Here is a 21,500-nt window from a genome sequence, read left to right as displayed (position 1 = left end):
TCCAACGATTCAGGCTCATTTCAGTTTCTAGAATGGTAATATACATCACAAACTAGTCCCCATGCATCACAAAGCCTAAATAGTACTTTACCAACAATCATTACAATCTGCTGTAAAAAAACAGGAACAAAATAGTAACATACCAGGGGTGGGAGGAGCCAAGGAGATGGAGGGAGGGGGGCTGGGTCAGGGTGGGAGGTGTTTTATTCACTTCATGCATGCAGCGGAGCAGGGATCCATGGGGAGGTGATGGGGTGTGTGGTGTGAGGGGTAAGTTAGCATGCAGAACTGTGGACAAGAGGTCAATGCAAGAACTCACAGGTTCTAAGGCCACAGCTACGCTACATAATGGAAGAATAAAGTGGTAGGAACCTTTCAATGAATCAGTGCTGAACAAAAAGACTGTAAACCATTAATGGAGTTTAATGGAGTTTGATATTTGTTGCAATATTTACTGCAAAGAACCAAAACTTTCTTTCTTTCTTTTTTAATAAAGGCCATGTCATGCAAGCAATTCATTACAAAAATGCACTTAGATCAACATTTCAAATAGGTAGGTAGTAGCAAGGCGTTTATGTCCATTAAGCTGTGGCTGCATCACTCCATCACTTCCTCGAAAAGTGCAACACAATGCAGCCTTTGCGTCAAACAAGTTTTGGTGTGATCCAGAATCTCAGACTCCTGCAAATTTAGTTTAAATCAAACAGTCTTACTTGCAGCTGCAAATATGACAGGTTTTTCAAAGACTGTTCATTTTAACTATGAGCCTAACATTACAGAAAATATAAGAAAATATAAGAGCTATTTCACTGTAAAGACTCATGATCAGTTACAAAGAATTATCAGTTAACAATTTGCTTTGCTTGAAAAAATAAACCAAGAAATAAAGGAGTTCCTGGAGTTTATGATATGAAAAAAAAAGACATTGTGATGCTCTTGCAGAGCATCAAAGGTAATGTTAATAATTACTCATTAAACATTACAAGCAGCGTGAAAAATGTGCACAGGTATCAAAATAAATATGTTACAGTGCAGTACAGTGCAGTATACTGTTGTATTATCTTGTGTAATAGTGAAATCTAAATGTTAATGTTTCTAAACATTTTGTTTCTACAATTTTTTCAACACATCTGACCTTTGTGAAAGTTCATGCTTGGATCTCAGGCTGTTTATGCAAATTGACAAAACAATAAACACATATATTGCCTTTGGAATGAATACAAAATGATGACACTGTATTTAATTTTTTTTTTTTTTTTTTTTTTTTTACAAAAGTGAGGTAATCAAACCTTTTAAGCAATATACTAAGACATCTTACATTCTTCTTTACCCTTTGTTTTACCTTTCTTGCTGTTCTTTTTTGAATCTTTTCTCGATAATGGTGGCTCTATGTCGCTGCTCTCTTTGCCCTCACTCTGCAGTTCATGCTTAATGGCATCTTCTCCTTGCCCTACTGGTGAACACAACTCCTGGTTTACTTCTTCAACAAGGTTGCTTGCTACAATCCCCAGCTCACCAACAATGCCAGCCTCTCCTTCCTCTAAAATGTCCCTGGATTCATCTGCTACACCTGATTCCTTCTCCACTGTGTTTTGTTGTTCATCCTCCCCCTTTTCAGATGGGGCTTCCTTGTTATCCACTGAGTTTGGGTCAGCCTCAGAGACAGTATCCAGCTCATCTGGTATGTCCGCCTTGCTGTCCTCAGCAGTCGTACACTTCTTTTCATTGCTCTCAGCAGGCTCCTCTTCTGTTTGCAGCTGTGGCTCTGTGACTTCATTTGATGCAGAATCACAGTGGGATGCCACTGAATCATCATTGTTGTCTTCGTCTGATGTGACTTCCACTCCACTCTCATCATCCTCCTGTGTTGCTGTTAAACTGTCATTTGCGGCTATGGCTTCCTCCATATCCATGTCATCAAAGTCAAACGACTGCCCTTCCTCATCTTCGTCGTCCTCTTCATTGCTATCCTGCTGGGCTGGTTGAGGCGCTGTGCTATCGTCTGGCTTGTCGTCGTTGGAGTCATCTTGTTGTCTTTCCTCTGGACAAGGAGATTTTTCACTTCCCTGGTCATATTGGCTATTTTGATGTTCATGATCTTGAGCAATGGCTGATCCTCCATCACTGTCGTCCTGCTTGTTAGGGGAATCGATGTCAGCGACTTCATCAGAGTCCGCTGTCTGTAATATCCTAATGTCACTCTCCTCCGTTTCCAAGGTAAATTCAGATTTGGATTCATCATTTTGATCCACGCGGTGTGCTGTGTTCAAATCTTGGCTTTCCACTGGAAAACTAGATACATCATCAAAATGTTCAGCTTGGATATCTGTCTCTGAAATGCTGTTTTCTGGAACAAATGCATTGTGTTTTATTGATGATGATGCACTGTCAGTGCTGTCACTTGTTTCTGTATCTGTTGGGAATGGCACTGAGGTGCTGTCAAGCTGAGGTGATTCCTCTGGTCCTGACAAGCCTCCATTCAGCTCCTCCTCTCCTGTCCTGTCCAGTTTTATCTCTGCGTAGCCTTCATCATGATCGGCAGCAGTGGCACTGCAAGAAAAGGATTTTTGTTCCATCTTTACTCCTGGCTCCTCTTCATCCTTGACTGTCTCTGTCACCTCCACAGGGTCTCCAATGGAAACCACAATGGCAGCATCATTTCCTGCGCTGATCATTGTGGATGGCCCCTCTGAGAAAGATGAGCTCTCAAGACAGTCAGTGAAGCCATCGTCATTCAATGGAACAACCGACTTGTTGTCCTCAATCTCAGAGTTGTTTGTGGATTCTGATTGGTCTGTGGGTGCATCAGCATTAGTTGGCTCTGGTGAATCAACCTCAAGGTTTTCCTTACAGTCTGTGGTTTCTACAGTGTCCTCAGGGCTATCAGTTGTGCTTTCTAATTTGACCTCATTTATAGACCATGTTTCATTCTCTGCAATATCAGCTATTTCTGATTCAATCTGAACAACTCCAGTCTTGGTTGAGACTTCTGTTTCATATTTAGAGTTATCTATATTCGCAGTGCATTCTCCATCATGTTCCTCAGTGCCTTGAGTAGTTTCTGAGTTGTCAGTAAGATTAACTGCACTGACATTGGACTGTGTATTGATGCTCATTACAGATTCCACTGCTTCGACTCCGTCAGTCTCCACAACATGTGCTTTGTCCTGCTCATCCTGACTTGTATTTACTCTTGATTCCTGCAAGGCTTTAATGGAAGAATTGTCAACCTCAGGTTCTGCTGTAGGCTCATTATTGCTTGGAGGCAAGTCTAAATCTTTCTCTGTTTTGCTATTTTCCTTCTCCATCAATACACTTTTTTCCTTTGCATCGCTCTTTTGCTTTTCATCCTCATGAGCACCTCCCTTCTTCTTCTTGCCTCTCCTCTTCTTTTTCTTCTTTTTGCCTGTAGCATCCCGAGTCTGAGATTTGTTCGAAATTTCCTCTAACTCCTCATTCTCTGCCTCTTCGGCATTCACGGCCTCGTGTTGAAGTTCAATATTTGATACGGCTGAGGTTGAATCATCAGGTGAGCATACTTTCATGTTATCTTCAGTGGCTTCTTGATCCGGACACAAGTCTGTACAGCTCATAGCTGACTTACTTCCCTCAGCGTCCTCTGGTCTGTTTACTTGCTCTTCAGAGACACTGTTACATGTCTCTCTCATATCATCACTACACTCAATGACTATGTTTTCTGAATCAACAGTACTAATTTTTTCTGCTCCTATCTCCCCTTTACTTGCTTCCTCTATATCTCCCACCTCCACCATTTCTGTCCCTGTGAGTTTTTCTTCAGGACTTGTTGCAATCCCTTCAAACTGAGAGTTGTACATCACTGTGTTTTTTTCATCTGTGATTTTAGAGTCATTAATTTCAACGTCAGAGTCATTGCTGACGGCATTTTCTCTGACACCGTCTTCTACTGCTTGCAAGCATGCCTCTTGCTCTTCTCTAGATGTGGAAACACAAGTGAGATTACAGGGTGTTTCAGAGCTCGAGTGGATCTCTTTAGCTTCCTTGAGTATTTCTTGATGCTGATCTGGAGCCACCTCTTCCTCTCCGCTACTTCTCAACTGAATCTCCTGTGTGCTGCCTAGGAGATCATGAAGAGCAGACGGTGATAGAGGGCCCAGAAACGATAAATTTATACATGACTTTCAAAAGTGTAATCTCTTTAACGTTGAGCAAAAAGCACAACAGCAGAACTCAAGGTAATGCAGAAGACTCTAGACTGATTCAGCAGCATGAAAGAGTCGGAAAAAGACAAAGAGGACGACCATGAAAAGCACATCGAAAACAAGAGTAAGAAAAAGAGGAGGAAGAGCAGATCACCAAAATGAAGTCCTTGATCCCAGATGCAGCAGCAAGATTCAGGAGAGGTTGGTCCAAATGTAATTTCTTAGTCTTGAAACCACTGCAGTGGTGTTGTATGTCTTTTGAGCAAATCAGTGTGATTTCAGTTGTTGTTGGTCAATAAACAAACAGTTAACAAACAAGGATTGATGCAATTCATATCTCTAGTCTATACAGCTACTCTTTCGTAAATTTGCTACACCAAAGCAAACTTAAAAAACATGGTTTAAACCTAAATATCCATACAATGTGTGTTTTGGCTGACTGACATACACTGGAATGCATAAAATTAGGTGAAACTATAAACTAGGTGATAACTATTGGTGCAAGAGCAAAATATCAAAAGCCAGAAAGTTAGTGGTAGACAGCTGTGAAGGTAAGTTGCCACTGGGTTTGTCAGTGAAAGGTGAGATCATCAAAGAGTGCAAGACGTACAGTGTAAAGGCTTAAGGTCAGTGCAAAACAGAGCTGGGTCTAAATGCTCTAGGTGCATATCACCACCGGGCAACAGTAGAGCTGAAGAGTTCATTCCAAAAGGAAATATCCAACAAAAAATGTGACATTTACACTGCAAAATTACTGAGAACAGTGATATTACTGAAGCTATTTTAATCTTCATTTACTGAATAGTGAGTATTTTTAATGTATTTTTCAAATAACTGAGCAAAGAGGCAACCTTTTTACCCAGAATGGATATAGAACATTTTGGAATGAAAACATTTAGTTAGCTTCGTGCTAAGCTCTGCATTAAAAGGGCATGCAATGATATTTTTTTGTGTGTTTTACCGAGCATACTGTTCCCTTCCATTGGGGACGTTTGTGAATCCTGAGCCAGTCGGGAGGCGGGATCTCCACTGGATGACCCTTCAGTTTCTCCTTCAATGACTTCCCCATTGATGTTCAGATCAGGTCCCAACACTATTCCGTGTTTCTAGAAAGAAAACAAGAAGGTAAACTTTAGTACGGAAGGTCCCACACCTTGAAAAAGAATTGCAAAATGAATGCATCATTGTTTGGTTTTGGTAATAAAAGATCACTCACTCAAACATAAAATATGAAATTTCACATCCAAAAAACCTTTTGAAACAAAGTGAAGCAAAAGTAAACTGGGATGGTACTTGTGTAGGACCAAATATTATTCATCAGTTACTTTTTAGCTTCATACAGTATCCAGTTTTCTCTTATAAACCTTTTTGACATTTCAGTCAAAACTGTACAGAGACTGCACAGTCCTAAAACACGAATGCAATACAATGATAATTTCACACCGAGTACCTTAAGAATATCTTTCAGCTTGACCACCTCGTCTCTGAGCTCATCTCGCTCAGTTCGGATTGCATCTGTATATTCTTTCTGTCGCTCTAAGGCCTGAGCAAAACCCCCAAGTGGAGAGAGAAGAAGTGCAGAGGAGGAGGGAGAAGTGATGTGACAAGGAAGTAAAAGACAGTAAACAGTTTCAAGCAAAGGAGATATTGTTGCCAGGTCATCATAATTAAGCAAGAGTGAGTGGAAACCCTGAGTAAGTAAATTACAATACTGCTGGGTCAGGGTTGACAAACCATACCCCAATTTTTTTATCCTTCCACTCCACAGTCTCCTTCAGGTCAGAAATTTCCCTAGTAAAACTGTCCTGCTTCATACGCAACTGACGGATCTCCTAAACAGCAGGAAAGGGAAAAAGAAAGTCGGAAAAGCAGAGAAAAATATGCAGTGCCAGCACAGAGGTGAAAAGACAGGAAAGTTGTGAAATGTGCACCCCTACATACAGCCTCACTCACAGCAGCACCTAAAAACTTAAAAATATTAAATGAAAAGTAACTGGATTTTTTTTAGTCAGTCATTTATCCAGAGGAAACGAGCACTTTTTCTGCACACTGCTTCACGCTCACACAGCTTCACACATTCATATCTGGGAACACAGGGGACAGCTGTACTCACGTTTAGCAGCTCTTCGCTTTGCTTTAGCGTCTCTTTCATCTCATTGAACTGGAACTGAAGGACGCTGTGGGCATGCTTCTCTCGTTCGTACTCCTGTGAGGAACAAGACAAGACTTGACAACAAAGCAGGGGGCCTCGTGTAAAGAATTAATGAAGAGCTCATTTCCGAAACACCGATCATTCTGCCAGTCAAGACACAAGACATCTTTCTTTAAAAAGTTTTGTTTTATTTCCGTGCTGTCAATTAACGACGCATGGTGTCACCATCACAACACTCAAAAACAATCCAGGTAGTAAACAACTACTACTGGAGCTTTCAGTGGAACAACACATCCAAGTCCTCCTGATCTCACCATCAAGCTTACAGCCGATTGCGTCTTTTCTCATGCCCAGGTCTCGTTTTCCAGGCTAACCCATTAAGACATTAATGCTAAGTCTCCTTCACCTACTGAACCTTTTCTATTCTATCTCTTTATTTAGATTTCATAGCTAAAACTATCCAATGTTATATTGCTTAATCAAAGACTATCACTCTGCTTCTGTACCTTAACTTTCTCCTCATATTCACGGCGTGACTCAGACAGCAGCTCCTCCAGCTCCATGAGAGAGTCCTTCAGTGTGTCGACCTGGTACATCAGGTTGTTCTTCTCGTTGTCCAGCTGGGCGTTGGACACCATGGCCTTGCGGTACTTCTCCTCCACCTCCACTAAAGCATCCTAATAAGGAGTCATGAAAAAGAGGATACATGTATTAGCACACATGCTGCCTTGTCTACTCATGAACAAAGAGTGCCAAGGCATACTGACCTCTGCTAAATAATATCTGCAAATGATATGCTTGGAGTAGCCTACCAGATGGATGCATCTGGCCTCACAGGACAACACAATGCCAGAAAATTCAGACAACCACAGGGAAATGTATTTACAAGTCAAATAAGCAAGCTTCTTTCTGCATCTGATGAACTGTAAACACTGTTAGGAGGTTAAAATGAATGCAAAGAATTACAGACAAAATAGTTTTTGACCTTGACCTGAAGGTGCAATGGAAAATTCAAACACATGGAGGAATGACAGTGACATGCAGATTAGAGAAGTCAGCTTGTGACACTGCCAGTTTTCAAGCTCACTCAACACTTGGGAAAACATGCACAAGGGGAAATGAATGAATCAAGTCTGCACTGCACACTGGGGTGCCCTTGACAAGGCCCTTAAACCCAACACTGTATGGAGGCCAGTACCAGTAGGCTACATATACGCTTGACAGCTTCCAAGTGTCTAAGAGTATAAGTAGCTGTAAAATTGTGAAGCATTGTGCATTTGAAAAATATAAAGTGTTCAGTCTACTTTTCAAGAGTAAGTACAATCAAATTATTTATAAAATTAAGGAAGCTTGCAGCAAACATTTAGACTACACTCCAGTCCTGCATAAGAAACTGTAGGCCTGCTTTAGTGTCATACTGGTGTATGTAGCTATTTGTCAATTTCAGGAAAGCATGCAGAGTTATTTACTGTATTGGCCAGTTCACTTATTTAAGGCAGGAAAAGTCTTTTTTCCACCAATACAAAGGATCTCATTTAACTATCCCTTGTGCCATTTGGGAGCCACGACTTAATGATTTGGTTAACCAGGTGCACACTTTCAGCTATTGCTATTTAAATTAGGGACATCAAACCCATTAGTTAATGACAGCAAGGTAGCAATTGCATTTTTTGTTCAAAGGGACTCTGGCTTGTACCTTGATTTCTTTGAGGTTCTGCGTGTACTTGGATTCCACATCTTGAATCTGATCCTTCAGTTCATGAATCTCCTGGGGTTAAGAGTGCAGGAGGTGTGAGCGGAGAGGCATGGCATGACAGCAAAAGGTAAAGCAGAAAGTTTGGTGAAAGAGCAATGAGAACAGTAACAGACATGTCTAAGCAGAGGCGGCAGAAATGACAGGAAGCACAGAGCCTGACTGGAAGAAAAGGGAATTCCCAGTCAGGTCAACAGATAGTCTGTCTGGTAATGCTGAGAGGATTGCCATATAACACTTGAAAAGTGAAATGGAAAGGTAAAATCCACCTGTGGACACGCAGACACTGTTATATATCCTCAGCCTGTGAATCTCAATACACTCCAGTCTGTTGGTGTTGGGCGGTGGACAAGATAAGCGTTTTAGATATGCAGTCCATTCACCGTTTACTATGTGTTTTACTGTGTTTGGTAAGCTTTGTTTTATTGCTTGCTGTAATCAGGACGTCCTTGAAGAAGAAAGCTTGCTCTCAATGGTCCTCCCCGCATAAATAAAGGTTTGATGATGATGATGATGATGATGATGGTGAAATGCTGTAAGTCTGAAGAAAGCCATGAAATTTTATTCTGAGGACCTGACACTAAAACCCAATGTCTATCATCAATATTTTACATCACCCAGTGTCTTTAGCATATAAAAAATATGGACATTTCCTGAGACTGTGAGACTCAAATCAAAGGCATCATCTGGATAAATACTTCAGCATCAACTGTGGTGAATGTTCCTAGTTTTAGAGTTTCTGTCCACACCTGAATCAGTGCTTATATGATGTCAATACTACTGAAATCCTTCAACAGCAATCTTGATGCACCAAAACCTAAAACGATGGTTGTTCAGGAAGTTTACGTTTTCTGCCGGGAACCTCCACCTTTGTAGGTTTACCTTGATTTCTCGTATGGACGCCTCGGTATCTAAAGTTATAGCTGTCTCTCCACTTCCTCTTCGGGAAGAAGTCCCTCCTAAAGAGGTGAGGGTTGCTGCTGTTAAAGCAGATGCTGCTCGAGATCCCTGAGGGAGAGAACCATGATGACAAAAATGATGTTTGTACAGAATTTAAAACGCATTCAGTGGTCAAATGGTGGGGAATGGTATCTAACGTCCAAAATACAAAACAGCTGCTGCTAAAACTGCCTTGTAAAAGCTATATTTTTCAATCAGAGCCACGCATCATAAAGTGAACTCTGATCTGTTGTTGAATGACAATTTACAATACATTTAGTGATGTGATCCACTCACCTTTTCAAGATAATCTCTGTCCTCCACCTATTGAGACACAAAAACAATGTGTAAGAGCAAACCAAAGCTTAACAACAGAAGCGAATGTGAAGGCCACCGGGCCAAGACACACCAAGCCTAGGAAGTCGGTCCCAAAATCCCTCATTACAGACAGCTCATTGTCAACAAGAAAATCGATAATGAATGATCCATCCAACCAAAAATTATTCTCAACCAACAGATAGAGAAGCAGCTCCATGCTTGGCATCTTCCCTCTAATCATAAACAACAAGCTTATCGATAGGAAACAACATGCAAACGAGTACCACACAAACTTTCAGAAAAACACAATTATTATCAATACTATCTCGCAATTAGAGCCCAATATAAGTTTAGTTCATCCAACAGTATGCTGTGTCATCCAAACAAACGAACCAAAAACCCATCAAACAGGTCATAGCTTTAACCCAGGCACAAGATAAGTTTACTGGCACTCTCCATGCTCAGGCAACACACAAACCAGTCTCTGAAAACCAAGTAAGACATGCTCCACTCCCCACACTTATCCCTCCTGTCTGGGTTAAGTGCACAGAGGGAAAGAAACGTGGCAGATCTTTTCTGACTCACATCAGAAAAATCGGGGATAGTAACATCGTCCAGGTCCCTGGGGAGGCCACTGCTACTGGCTGCACTCCTTAGGAAACTGGCCACAGAGCCGCAGTTGTCCTACAACAGCCACCAGGGGGCGAAATAAAACAACAAACAAGTCACTTCTGGTAGGTCATTGTCTTGTATTTCCTAAAACAACAGCCACTTAGGACATCAGGCCTCACAAAGACCATTAACCAGCTGAAACACTACAACGTGATTTGAAATGACAAAATTTATGTGAAGACAAGATAAAAAGTAAAAGTGGTCATTGGTGCTCTGGTGAGCTGAAATGAAAGAGCGAGAGAAATAAGCTGCAGGTATATGAATTCATGATAGCAAACACTGACCAATGCATCCTGTGGGCAAAATTTCAAATGTCTGGGATTACATATTGTAGCAAGTTGTGAAAATGTGATTCATGTGAATGATCATAATATTCCTATACTTATTAAACTGACTTTTGCAAGATTATTCTGATATCAGAACAGTGATTTGTGAACCTATGACACATTTTGAATTTCCAAAAAGTGAAACTTAACAAATCCAAAAAAGTATCTGTGTTATTCTCCACTCTATGTGACTGAAAATATGTCACTATATGCCAAAGACACTGGAAATACCTCAGATTTTTTTTTTTTTTTTTTTTTTTTTTTTTTTTGCCATTACTTTGGTTGGCCTGATTTTACATAATCCCATTATGCTTTTCCAGTTGTGACTGACCAGCCTTGACTAAAGCCCTGTCAGATGATGCAGGCTTGTGACAGATGGCCCATATCAGCCACTGTGGCCCGTCCCAAACTCAGTGGACTGGACTGATCACCATGAGGACAGTGGTCACATTTCAGACATTTATATGTTGCTCTTATCCAGAGTATCTTACAGCAGATTGAGCTTCAATACATAGTTCACCAACCTAAAAACAAAGTACCACCACACTCTACCACAAGACCAGCGCAATGTCTGCAGATACAAATCAAATTTAAACATTCTTGTGCCTATGCAGCAAACAAATACCACATAACTGAAACAGCATAATTCCCAGAATTTAACATGTTGTAATTATGGGCAGAGTTCTTTATCCCTTCACAGAGAAGAGAGAATCACAAGAATCACACCAATTTAGTGGTGTAATTACATAATGCTTGTTATGTTTTGCAGATGTGCATATCCACTTAAGTGGATCATCATCCTGCGATCCACACACTACAGACAGGCCAACGCATTTTAACACAACACTGTGGTGGTGCTGTGTTAATGTGAGGCCCCAGCGTTGGGTGTCAGGGTGTCAGGGGAGGGAGGGCTCACCACTGGGCTGGCACGGGCCGAGCCGGCCCTGGAAGAGGCTCTGGAGCTGGAGCTGCGATAACTACTGTACTCTGACGGCTGGGGAGAAAACAGACAATCATGTGTCTGCACATGTGCACACAGGCAAACAAGCATCCACAAACACACAAACGGACACACACATATATAGACACACACACACACACACACACACACACACACACAGAGGAACGGAGGAGTGCTGTTGAAATAAGCCTGTCATTGGAACACCCATGTTGGAGACAGCTATTAGCTATTTAAACCAATGTCAGCTTTTTTTCTGCAGATTTAAGTTAGGACATATAAGTTCCAACACCACAACCCATACAAACCTAACTTCAGTCAAACCAAACAAATTCAAGTGCAGCACTTAAAAAAAAACCCTTGGAACAAAACACACACACACACACACAAAGGGTAGTTACTGTCATAATTTGGAATTTTATGCCAAAAACAAACAAACAAACAAAAAAACTACAGGTAATCCTAAACTACTCACACAGACCAATCCATTATTTCATGCCAGATCCATTTTACTGCTCAAACTGTTATTTGACACTCACTGTTAGTATCATCAATCAGGACAGCTGACATTATTCACCTAGTCTCAGATGTGAGGTTGTAAAACATCAAGGGATAGCAAATACTTTTCAGCAACATTTCATGCTGTGCCAAGTTCCACTCGGGTACACGGAACCAAACAAGACCACAATTCCAGGAAATCTTACACGAGAGCTGGAGCCAGCGACCCAGCGCGCCCCGCTGCATAGGCTGTCTTCATATAAGGAGCCCTGCAGGTATGAGATGTCGCGCATGTGCACACACACACACACATACACACACATACACACACACACACACACACAGGCTAAGAGCAGTGCACACTCGCATCATCAGTGTGAAAAGAGGGTGCCACTCCTTTGATGCAGATTTAATTACATGATTTGTGACCTGTGGTGAGAAAACTGACACTGCCTTCACCCTTAAAACTGAAATGTGTATATGTGTGCGACCACTGACGTCAGTATCGTGTGCTTGAATATCAAAGGGTTACTGCTAATTTGTACAGGTGACAAAACATTTCACTGGAAGCCTGTGAGGCAATCACCAAATCCTTTGCTGTTCAGACAAAACATGCTCCATTTCAGGTGCTCATGAGAACACAGGTGAGAAACTATGAGAATAACAACTGACACTTAATAGTGGGTGGAGGTTACGGGGGGTTAAAAGTCAGGTTAAATGAATGGAACCAACCCTACGACGGCGCTGGTGGATGATCTGACTGAGCGGACTGAAGAACTGGAAAGGATGAGGAATTGGAAAGTAAAAATTCAACTGGATGTCTAAAACAGAGGGACCAGCAGATTCGAGCCATGTGAGAGGTGTGTGTGTGTTTGCATGTGTGTGCGGTGTACGGTGCTATTTGCATTCAATGGTAACTGAATAAGGGCTTTCTAACAACACTGTGGCTTGCAAATGTGAAATGCAGTATTTTGAATTTATTCATGTATTTTCCTAGGTTGTGTTCCCTCCAGCAGAGCCATGTATGGCTGCCTTGTCAGTGAAAACCAAGGCAACAGCCAAGGAAAATCAACAGGTTACTTTAGCATCACATACTTTACTAATCTTAATATCCAGTGTGTATGCAAGTACAGAGCGTGCACTTCATCTTTCTGAATGAGAGATAGAAATAATTCTCCTCAGCAGAACTGGAAGTGGAGCTCGCCTTCAACTCTATCAAAAACCCCAAATGGTTAAAAGGACCAGGTCATTGACATTTTGGAATACAGGACAATCTACCAATTTCAGTCTCAGCCTATAGTATCACACTAACCACATCAGTGACACACAGGCTTAAACCCGGGTCCTCCAGTTTAAAGGTGGTTTCCATACGTGTACAGACCTGGTAGCCATTGTAAGAGGAGCCTCGCTGTTTGGAACAGGACAGACCGTTGAGACTGTACAAGTCAGAGGAAGCATAAGATACCTGGAAGTAAAGGAGGAGGGAACGAGGGAGGAGAGCGATGGGCATGAAGATACATGACAAGAAGCAAAGAACACAATGGCCTACATTATTTAAAATTACCAAACCAGTCACTAGTGTTGTTATTCACCCATCTTCTTACTGCACTCATACAAAACACTGCAGTGTGGGGCAAATCAGTACAACGTAACTCACACTCAAGTCCAACGTGGAGCAAATCGGGGACATGCACACAAGCAAGATCACAAACCAGTTAAATTAAAAGTCTGGCATGTTTTAACTTTGCTGCTCTCTACCTCTGACTGACGAGACACCACTGTGATTCAGCCTGTAACCAGTTCATCAAAGTCTTTACATTTGCTGCTTTAAATATCAGATGTCTCGCAGGACTTTCTGCTGTCAGGAAGTGATGCACTGTACAGTTTCAGAAGAATTGAGAAGTTATCATGAAAAGCGACTGCCCTCAAGGCTGAACAGACAAAGAAAAGAGTGTCATACACAGACACTCAAATATCATCAACAGAAAATCTAAAGAGATAGGCATCACAATGCTGCACACACTGACTGAAGTGATCTCTAGAGGCTGCAGTGCAGCAACACGACAGCAGTGATAGCTAACCTGGTCTTGAAATATATTCAACTCAACATGGAGCAGTGCTGGAGCTGAAAACTCAGTCACATGCCCCCCTTGTATTTATTTAACATTTCTAAACACTTAACATTTGCAAAGTTTGTGAGCGTTTGAGATTGAAACTTGTTTTGTTAGTGGCAGTGACATTAGACAATGATAAAAAAAAATCATGCACAAATTAAAAATGCAACAATTTTTCAGAGTGTGCCACACAAAATTACAGAAAAAGCCCTGCAGGCTATTAGTAAGTAGCTTTACAAAACCATTTCCAGTGCAGTGCCACCCACCGGCTGCAGGTCTAGTCTGGAAGCACGAGAAAACCTGCTGTCATCACTCAGTTTGGAGCTCTGAGTCAGAGAGCACAGATGATGAGACACACATTAAACCTAAACAATGCTATACTATATAATAAGGGAAACATATGAAAATCTGCCAACTAAATCGTTACCAAGAAATTTCTTCACCAATGTGTTTCTAAAGGTGTGTAATAACATGTATTAAAAGGTTGAAATTCAACTCCTGGGGGAAACCTCATAAAAAACTGCTTAAAGTCGGGGTACTGATAACCAATTTTCAAAAATTCTAAAGTGCTTAAATAGTTGGGGGCCTCATGGCAAAATAAGGGTTATTTCGCGCAAATTCATCTACAAGCGCCAAATTTGGCACAGATGTAGCTGAAGGCATACTGAAATGATTCAGCCAGGGCGCCCGAGCCAGAGACCCCTGAGGCCAAGATGGCGGCCAAATCCAATATGGCCGCCGCCTGAAAAGGGATTCGGCTATAACTTTTGAACCAGATGAGATACAAATACAATCTTGATGTCTATTTTACCTTTTTTGAGCATGGGAAACCCATAAAAACACTTACATTTGCCAGGGCGCCCGAGCCAGAGACCCCTGAGGCCAAGGTGGCGGCCAAATCCAATATGGCCGCCGCCTGAAAAGGGATTCGGCTATAACTTTTGAACCAGATGAGATACAAATACAATCTTGATGTCTATTTTACCTTGTGTATTACTACATCTGATGACCATTTTATTTTGTTAAATGCTAGCTGTCTGCTCCATTGCCTACCTAGCTAGGTTAACGTGGTGTAGCCCATACCTAGACGCCGCATTGAGTGGGTTGACACACACACACACACATATATATACAGTACAGGCCAAAAGTTTGGACACACCTTCTCATTCAATGTGTTTTCTTTATTTTCATGACTATTTACATTGTAGATTCTAACAGAAGGAATCAAAACTATGAATGAACACGTGGAGTTATGTACTTAACAAAAAAAGATGAAATAACTGAAAACATGTTTTATATTCTAGTTTCTTCAAAATAGCCACCCTTTGCTCTGATTACTGCTTTGCACACTCTTGGCATTCTCTCCATGAGCTTCAAGAGGTAGTCACCTGAAATGGTTTTCACTTCACAGGTGTGCCTTATCAGGGTTAATTAGTGGAATTTCTTACTTTATCAATGGGGTTGGGACCATCAGTTGTGTTGTGCAGAAGTCAGGTTACTACACAGCCGACAGCCCTATGGGACAACTGTTAAAATTCATATTATGGCAAGAACCAATCAGCTAACTAAAGAAAAACGAGTGGCCATCATTACTTTAAGAAATGAAGGTCAGTCAGTCCGGAAAATTGCAAAAACTTTAAATGTGTCCCCAAGTGGAGTCGCAAAAACCATCAAGCGCTACAACGAAACTGGCACACATGAGGACCGACCCAGGAAAGGAAGACCAAGAGTCACCTCTGCTTCTGAGGACAAGTTCATCCGAGTCACCAGCCTCAGAAATCGCAAGTTAACAGCAGCTCAGATCAGAGACCAGATAAATGCCACACAGAGTTCTAGCAGCAGACCCATCTCTAGAACAACTGTTAAGAGGAGACTGCGCAAATCAGGCCTTCATGGTCAAATAGCTGCTAGGAAACCACTGCTAAGGAGAGGCAACAAGCAGAAGAGATTTGTTTGGGCCAAGAAACACAAGGAATGGACATTAGACCAGTGGAAATCTGTGCTTTGGTCTGATGAGTCCAAATTTGAGATCTTTGGTTCCAACTGCCGTGTCTTTGTGAGACGCAGAAAAGGTGAACGGATGGATTCCACATGTCTGGTTCCCACTGTGAAGCATGGAGGAGGAGGTGTGATGGTGTGGGGGTGTTTTGCTGGTGACACTGTTGGGGATTTGTTCAAAATTGAAGGCACACTGAACCAGCATGGCTACCACAGCATCCTGCAGCGACATGCCATCCCATCCGGTTTGCGTTTAGTTGGACCATCATTTATTTTTCAACAGGACAATGACCCCAAACACACCTCCAGGCTGTGTAAGGGCTATTTGACCAAGAAGGAGAGTGATGGAGTGCTGCGGCAGATGACCTGGCCTCCACAGTCACCGGACCTGAACCCAATCGAGATGGTTTGGGGTGAGCTGGACCGCAGAGTGAAGGCAAAGGGGCCAACAAGTGCTAAACACCTCTGGGAACTCCTTCAAGACTGTTGGAAAACCATTTCAGATGACTACCTCTTGAAGCTCATCGAGAGAATGCCAAGAGTGTGCAAAGCAGTAATCAGAGCAAAGGGTGGCTATTTTGAAGAAACTAGAATATAAAACATGTTTTCAATTATTTCACCTTTTTTTGTTAAGTACATAACTCCACATGTGTTCATTCATAGTTTTGATTCCTTCAGTTAGAATCTACAATGTAAATAGTCATGAAAATAAAGAAAACACATTGAATGAGAAGGTGTGTCCAAACTTTTGGCCTGTACTGTATATATATACATACATATATATATATATATATATATATATATATATGTATATACATACACACACACACACACACACACACACACACACACACACATATATATATATATATATGTGTGTGTGTGTGTGTGTGTGTGTGTACACACTTGACAATGAAAGTGTCACCCCTTGCTATACAGATTCATTAGTTACAGGCGCAACTACATGTATGTATATAGAGTCAAATGCAGTGGTTCTAAGTCCAATATTAATACTTTGTGGCATAACCACGTGACCTGATTACAGCAGTCATTCAGCAAGCTAGTAATACACAAGGTAAAATAGACATCAAGATTGTATTTGTATCTCATCTGGTTCAAAAGTTATAGCCGAATCCCTTTTTCAGGCGGCGGCCATATTGGATTTGGCCGCCACCTTGGCCTCAGGGGTCTCTGGCTCGGGCGCCCTGGCAAATGTAAGTGTTTTTATGGGTTTCCCATGCTCTAAAAAGGTAAAATAGACATCAAGATTGTATTTGTATCTCATCTGGTTCAAAAGTTATAGCCGAATCCCTTTTCAGGCGGCGGCCATATTGGATTTGGCCAACATTTTGGCCTCAGGGGTCTCTGGCTCGGGCGCTCTGGCAAATGTAAGTGTTTTTATGGGTTTCCCATGCTCTAAAAAGGTAAAATAGACATCAAGATTGTATTTGTATCTCATCTGGTTCAAAAGTTATAGCCGAATCCCTTTTTCAGGCGGCGGCCATATTGGATTTGGCCGCCATCTTGGCCTCAGGGGTCTCTGGCTCGGGCGCTCTGGTAAATGTAAGTGTTTTTATGGGTTTCCCATGCTCAAAAAAGGTAAAATAGACATCAAGATTGTATTTGTATCTCATCTGGTTCAAAAGTTATAGCCGAATCCCTTTTCAGGCGGCGGCCATATTGGATTTGGCCGCCATCTTGGCCTCAGGGGTCTCTGGCTTGGGCGCCCTGGCAAATGTAAGTGTTTTTATGGGTTTCCCATGCTCAAAAAAGGTAAAATAGACATCAAGATTGTATTTGTATCTCATCTGGTTCAAAAGTTATAGCCGAATCCCTTTTTCAGGCGGCGGCCATATTGGATTTGGCCGCCATCTTGGCCTCAGGGGTCTCTGGCTCGGGCGCCCTGGCTGAATCATTTCAGTATGCCTTCAGCTACATCTGTGCCAAATTTGGCGCTTGTAGATGAATTTGCGCGAAATAACCCTTATTTTGCCATAAGGCCCCCAACTATTTAAGCACTTTAGAATTTTTGAAAATTGGTTATCAGTACCCCGACTTTAAGCAGTTTTTTATGAGGTTTCCCCCAGGAGTTGAATTTCAACCTTTTAATACATGTTATTACACACCTTTAGAAACACATTGGTGAAGAAATTTCTTGGTAACGATTTAGTTGGCAGATTGGTCAAATATCTGATAAAATGCCCTTACTAATAGCACTAGAAAGAGAATGTAATTCTCATCACAGCCATCTGACTGCACACATTTGTGTTCTATCACAATGTGCAGATCGGAGGTTTAGTTATACAGACATCACACACAGAAAAGATCTGTTATTTTTGCTTATATAGTTGCTTAACCAAAACAAAACAAATACATACAACTCATCAAACCATTTCTGAGCACAAATATTTATCTATGTTGACTCAGCACACACTCAGTCATAAGGCTCAGAGGCAGCTAACACACACCGTGAGGTCAAGCCTGGAGGAGCGAGACACCCTGCTCTCATCACTGAGTCTGGAGCTCTGAGAGCGTGAGAGAAAACAGACACAAACATCAGGATCTCCTCTACAGCTTTCCTTTTCCAGGTGGTAACATGCAATTGATAAAATGTATCAACATGTCCATTCACTTACTGCAGTTCAACTAACTGCTCATTTGTTAGACTAAACGACTCATCTCGACAAACAACTACTAACCCGGCTGGATATTACACTGTAACCATCATCATAGCCGTTGCTCTGTGAACAGACAGAGAACATGCGCACGAGTGAGAAATATCAGTGATTTCTATGTGGGCCATTTCTTCTGCTTTCTTTTAGCTTTTTACATACATCTCTGTCTTTGTGCTTGTGTTTCTTCTTTTTCTTGGACTTCTTATGTGTGTGTGAGGAAGAGCCCTTAGAGTGAGAGAGAGCAATGGCAGAAAAGGGAGACGAGTAAATGTGTACACAAAGTAAATTCAATGTGAAAACAAAACCAGCATGTCTGGCATTTTCTATTTCTAGATTTTAATGATTATTTTAGTTTTTGAAAGGCACTTTGGTAAAATGGTCAAACATGCACCCATGTTTGTGCATCAGTTATTTTTATTGGATTAAAAAGGACAGACTGTGTTAACATGCAATCAGCCAAACAAAACTACCTGGTTAATTTATTTGGACTTGCTGAGCCAGAACTTCAGGTCTGGCAGTCCATCAGGACTTAAGTCATTTCTACAAGAATGTGCCATGACACAAATATCACTTCATATTTGGAGACATAACAGAGTCTAAAATAGAGCTGACTGTGTGTTTGGGTTGGAGCAGTCTGGTGGGTAGGAGGCAAGCTTGTTCTATAATAGTACATGAATTATATGAACAAGATCACATGGGCAAACATAGCATTCTTTCTAAGTAATAAAATCACATCACTTCCAATGTAATCAATGTTCCCTGACAATACCAAAAAAGTGACTGAACAAACACAAAGTGCCTTTTACAGAGAGATTTTTTTTTAATCACATGATGGAATCACTGGACACTGACTCATTAAATCAACAAAAAAAAAATGTGACTATTTCAGAAATATTCCAACAACTCAGTCAACAACACTTATGTATCATGCATTTCCCTCTGAACTCAAGAACTGTAAAATAACAAACCATAAGAAGCCTTTAAGCCATGCCATGCCATCCCACACACACTAAAAAAGCTTGTAAGAACAGAAAAAAAAACAAGTTTAGAAGTACAATTCATTAAATTGCTAAACTGGAGAATAATACCCATACACAAACACAACATGCCTAGCATTATGAGGGAGGGATGATTATGTTTGATTCATGTCTTTGCTGTATAAAGCCAAACATTAATCTGACATTACTGATAGGAGGAACTTTGTATGTACTGCAGTCTACAAGCCAACTGTTAGTCCAACACTGACTCATCCACTCAAGCACGACAAACTCTCAAGCAAAGTTAAAAAACCAGTTAGTCCAATATGCTTTCTGCAGAAACATAAAGCCTTACTACTCCGCCGTAGGCTCCGATAGCATCAAGATCCGACTGTGCAAAAGACACCAAAACATCATCACCGAGCCGAGCACAGCCAGCGGCACTGATAACACCTTGTTAAGTTACTGGGTATAAACACACTGCCTTGAACCTCCAACATAACCAACCAGGCAGTAGGTCAGAGGTCTACGCTTGTGAACCTCAAACTGATTGGATTATTGTTGACATGGCCGTTTAGGGTTTTCCAAAAACAACCCGCATTGATGGGAATTATATGGAATTTGAAGGCATGAGGTATTTGAGTGATACTGACCCTGACACTGCCCCTGCTCCCCACTGACATCCGCTCATCGTCGTCTGAGAGCTGCGTGAGAGAGAGAGAGACATAGAAATGGATGGTTAGGGATTTGAGAATGGAAACAATGTATGGTGGACAGTCAGTTATGACATTGCACACGAGCTGACCAGCTGCAATTAAATACATACATTAAATTTTAGTTATTCATAGATTTCACACATTGGGTCTCATTTATAAAAAAAAAAAAAAAAAAAAGGTCTTTTCTGCTTACAAGCAATTTGTTTAAATGAAGTCAAAGAGCATTTTTATACATGAGGCCCACTGAATGCATTACACAGCAAACATGAGACATGAGACAGATGTTTCTATAATTGATGGAGCACAGGATTATGGAGGAGAAGCATGAGAAGATGGAAAAAGAGGGAGAGCTACAAACCGTGTTTCTCCGTGAAGGGCGTGAGTATCTCTCACTGTCCTCCTGGAGGAAGGAAGCGGGAAATGAAGATGAAGACAAGATGCAGGGAGTGAAGGAAGAAAGAGATGTCAAAGATCAAGCAGACAGATGGATGATGAAGAAAACTTTCGCCAGATACAAAATGACATTTGAGGTCAGTGTTCCCCATCCTGTGCCATCAATCTTACTGATTACTGCCTAATATATGAAATCGGGTGCTGTAGCCTAATCTTTGGTTTGCGTGAAAGCCTACAGACTCTTCCATGGCACAGAACTGGACATGACTGATACAGGGGAAATTGTTTGAGGTGAATGACTCAGTCAGAATGTATAGCAATATTCATTTCTACATATTTTTGCAATGTCCTTTTCAAATTTAATAAGGTACAGGCAATTCTAGGCAACTTTTTCCAAGGCTTGGTGGTAACGTGCACAGTCTCTGCACAGCACCATTTCCCACACACAGCCATGCATGTGCTTAATTAGTGACCATCAGTGACCAAGTAATCCAGTCAACAAACCTCGGAGACACACATGTTGCACAAACACAATTAGCCTCCTGACACTGCAGCTTCGACCACATGCAAGGACTGTCCACTGTCCACCCAGCTAATGAAATGTCAAAGTTTACTTTTCAACCTCTCCAATCATAGTGAGTGCAAAAAACACCATAGTTAGTTAGAAAAACAATCTGACAGTCTACCAGTCACCCTCAAGTGTGTCACTGGTGCATTTGAGCCTCCCGGATCATGTGGGACAATTAAAATTAAAGTAGCTAAAGTAGTAAATACAACTCAACCCATGCATTAACAGACAGATGGTCATGCAGATTTGAATAAGTGGATTA

At 41.4% G+C, this 21,500-nt stretch overlaps 1 protein-coding gene across 3 annotated transcripts in view; it reads right to left on the bottom strand.

Annotated features, from left to right (window-relative positions):
• lrrfip1a (leucine rich repeat (in FLII) interacting protein 1a) overlaps window positions 1-21,500 on the bottom strand; it is a 48,699-nt gene that overhangs the window by 2,621 nt on the left and 24,578 nt on the right. The window contains exons 3-11 of one of the 3 annotated variants that reach the window (XM_030081412.1): window positions 20,215-20,265; window positions 9,323-9,349; window positions 8,969-9,094; window positions 8,030-8,101; window positions 6,840-7,010; window positions 6,295-6,387; window positions 5,921-6,013; window positions 5,632-5,724; window positions 5,143-5,287 (exon numbers count right to left, since the gene is read on the bottom strand). In XM_030081412.1, the coding sequence (XP_029937272.1) occupies window positions 5,143-5,287; window positions 5,632-5,724; window positions 5,921-6,013; window positions 6,295-6,387; window positions 6,840-7,010; window positions 8,030-8,101; window positions 8,969-9,094; window positions 9,323-9,349; window positions 20,215-20,265 (871 nt within the window). Of the gene's footprint in view, window positions 1-1,174; window positions 4,097-5,142; window positions 5,288-5,631; window positions 5,725-5,920; window positions 6,014-6,294; window positions 6,388-6,839; window positions 7,011-8,029; window positions 8,102-8,968; window positions 9,095-9,322; window positions 9,350-20,214; window positions 20,266-21,500 lie in introns of those variants that run through there. The other 2 variants (XM_030081410.1, XM_030081411.1) reach the window with 2 other exon arrangements.

The sequence above is a fragment of the Myripristis murdjan genome, chromosome 21 (assembly GCF_902150065.1).
Source record: "Myripristis murdjan chromosome 21, fMyrMur1.1, whole genome shotgun sequence".
NCBI classification, from domain to species: Eukaryota; Metazoa; Chordata; class Actinopteri; order Holocentriformes; family Holocentridae; genus Myripristis; species Myripristis murdjan.
The sequence above is the reverse complement of the archived record's forward strand: the minus strand, read 5'-3'. Positions and strand labels throughout refer to the sequence as shown.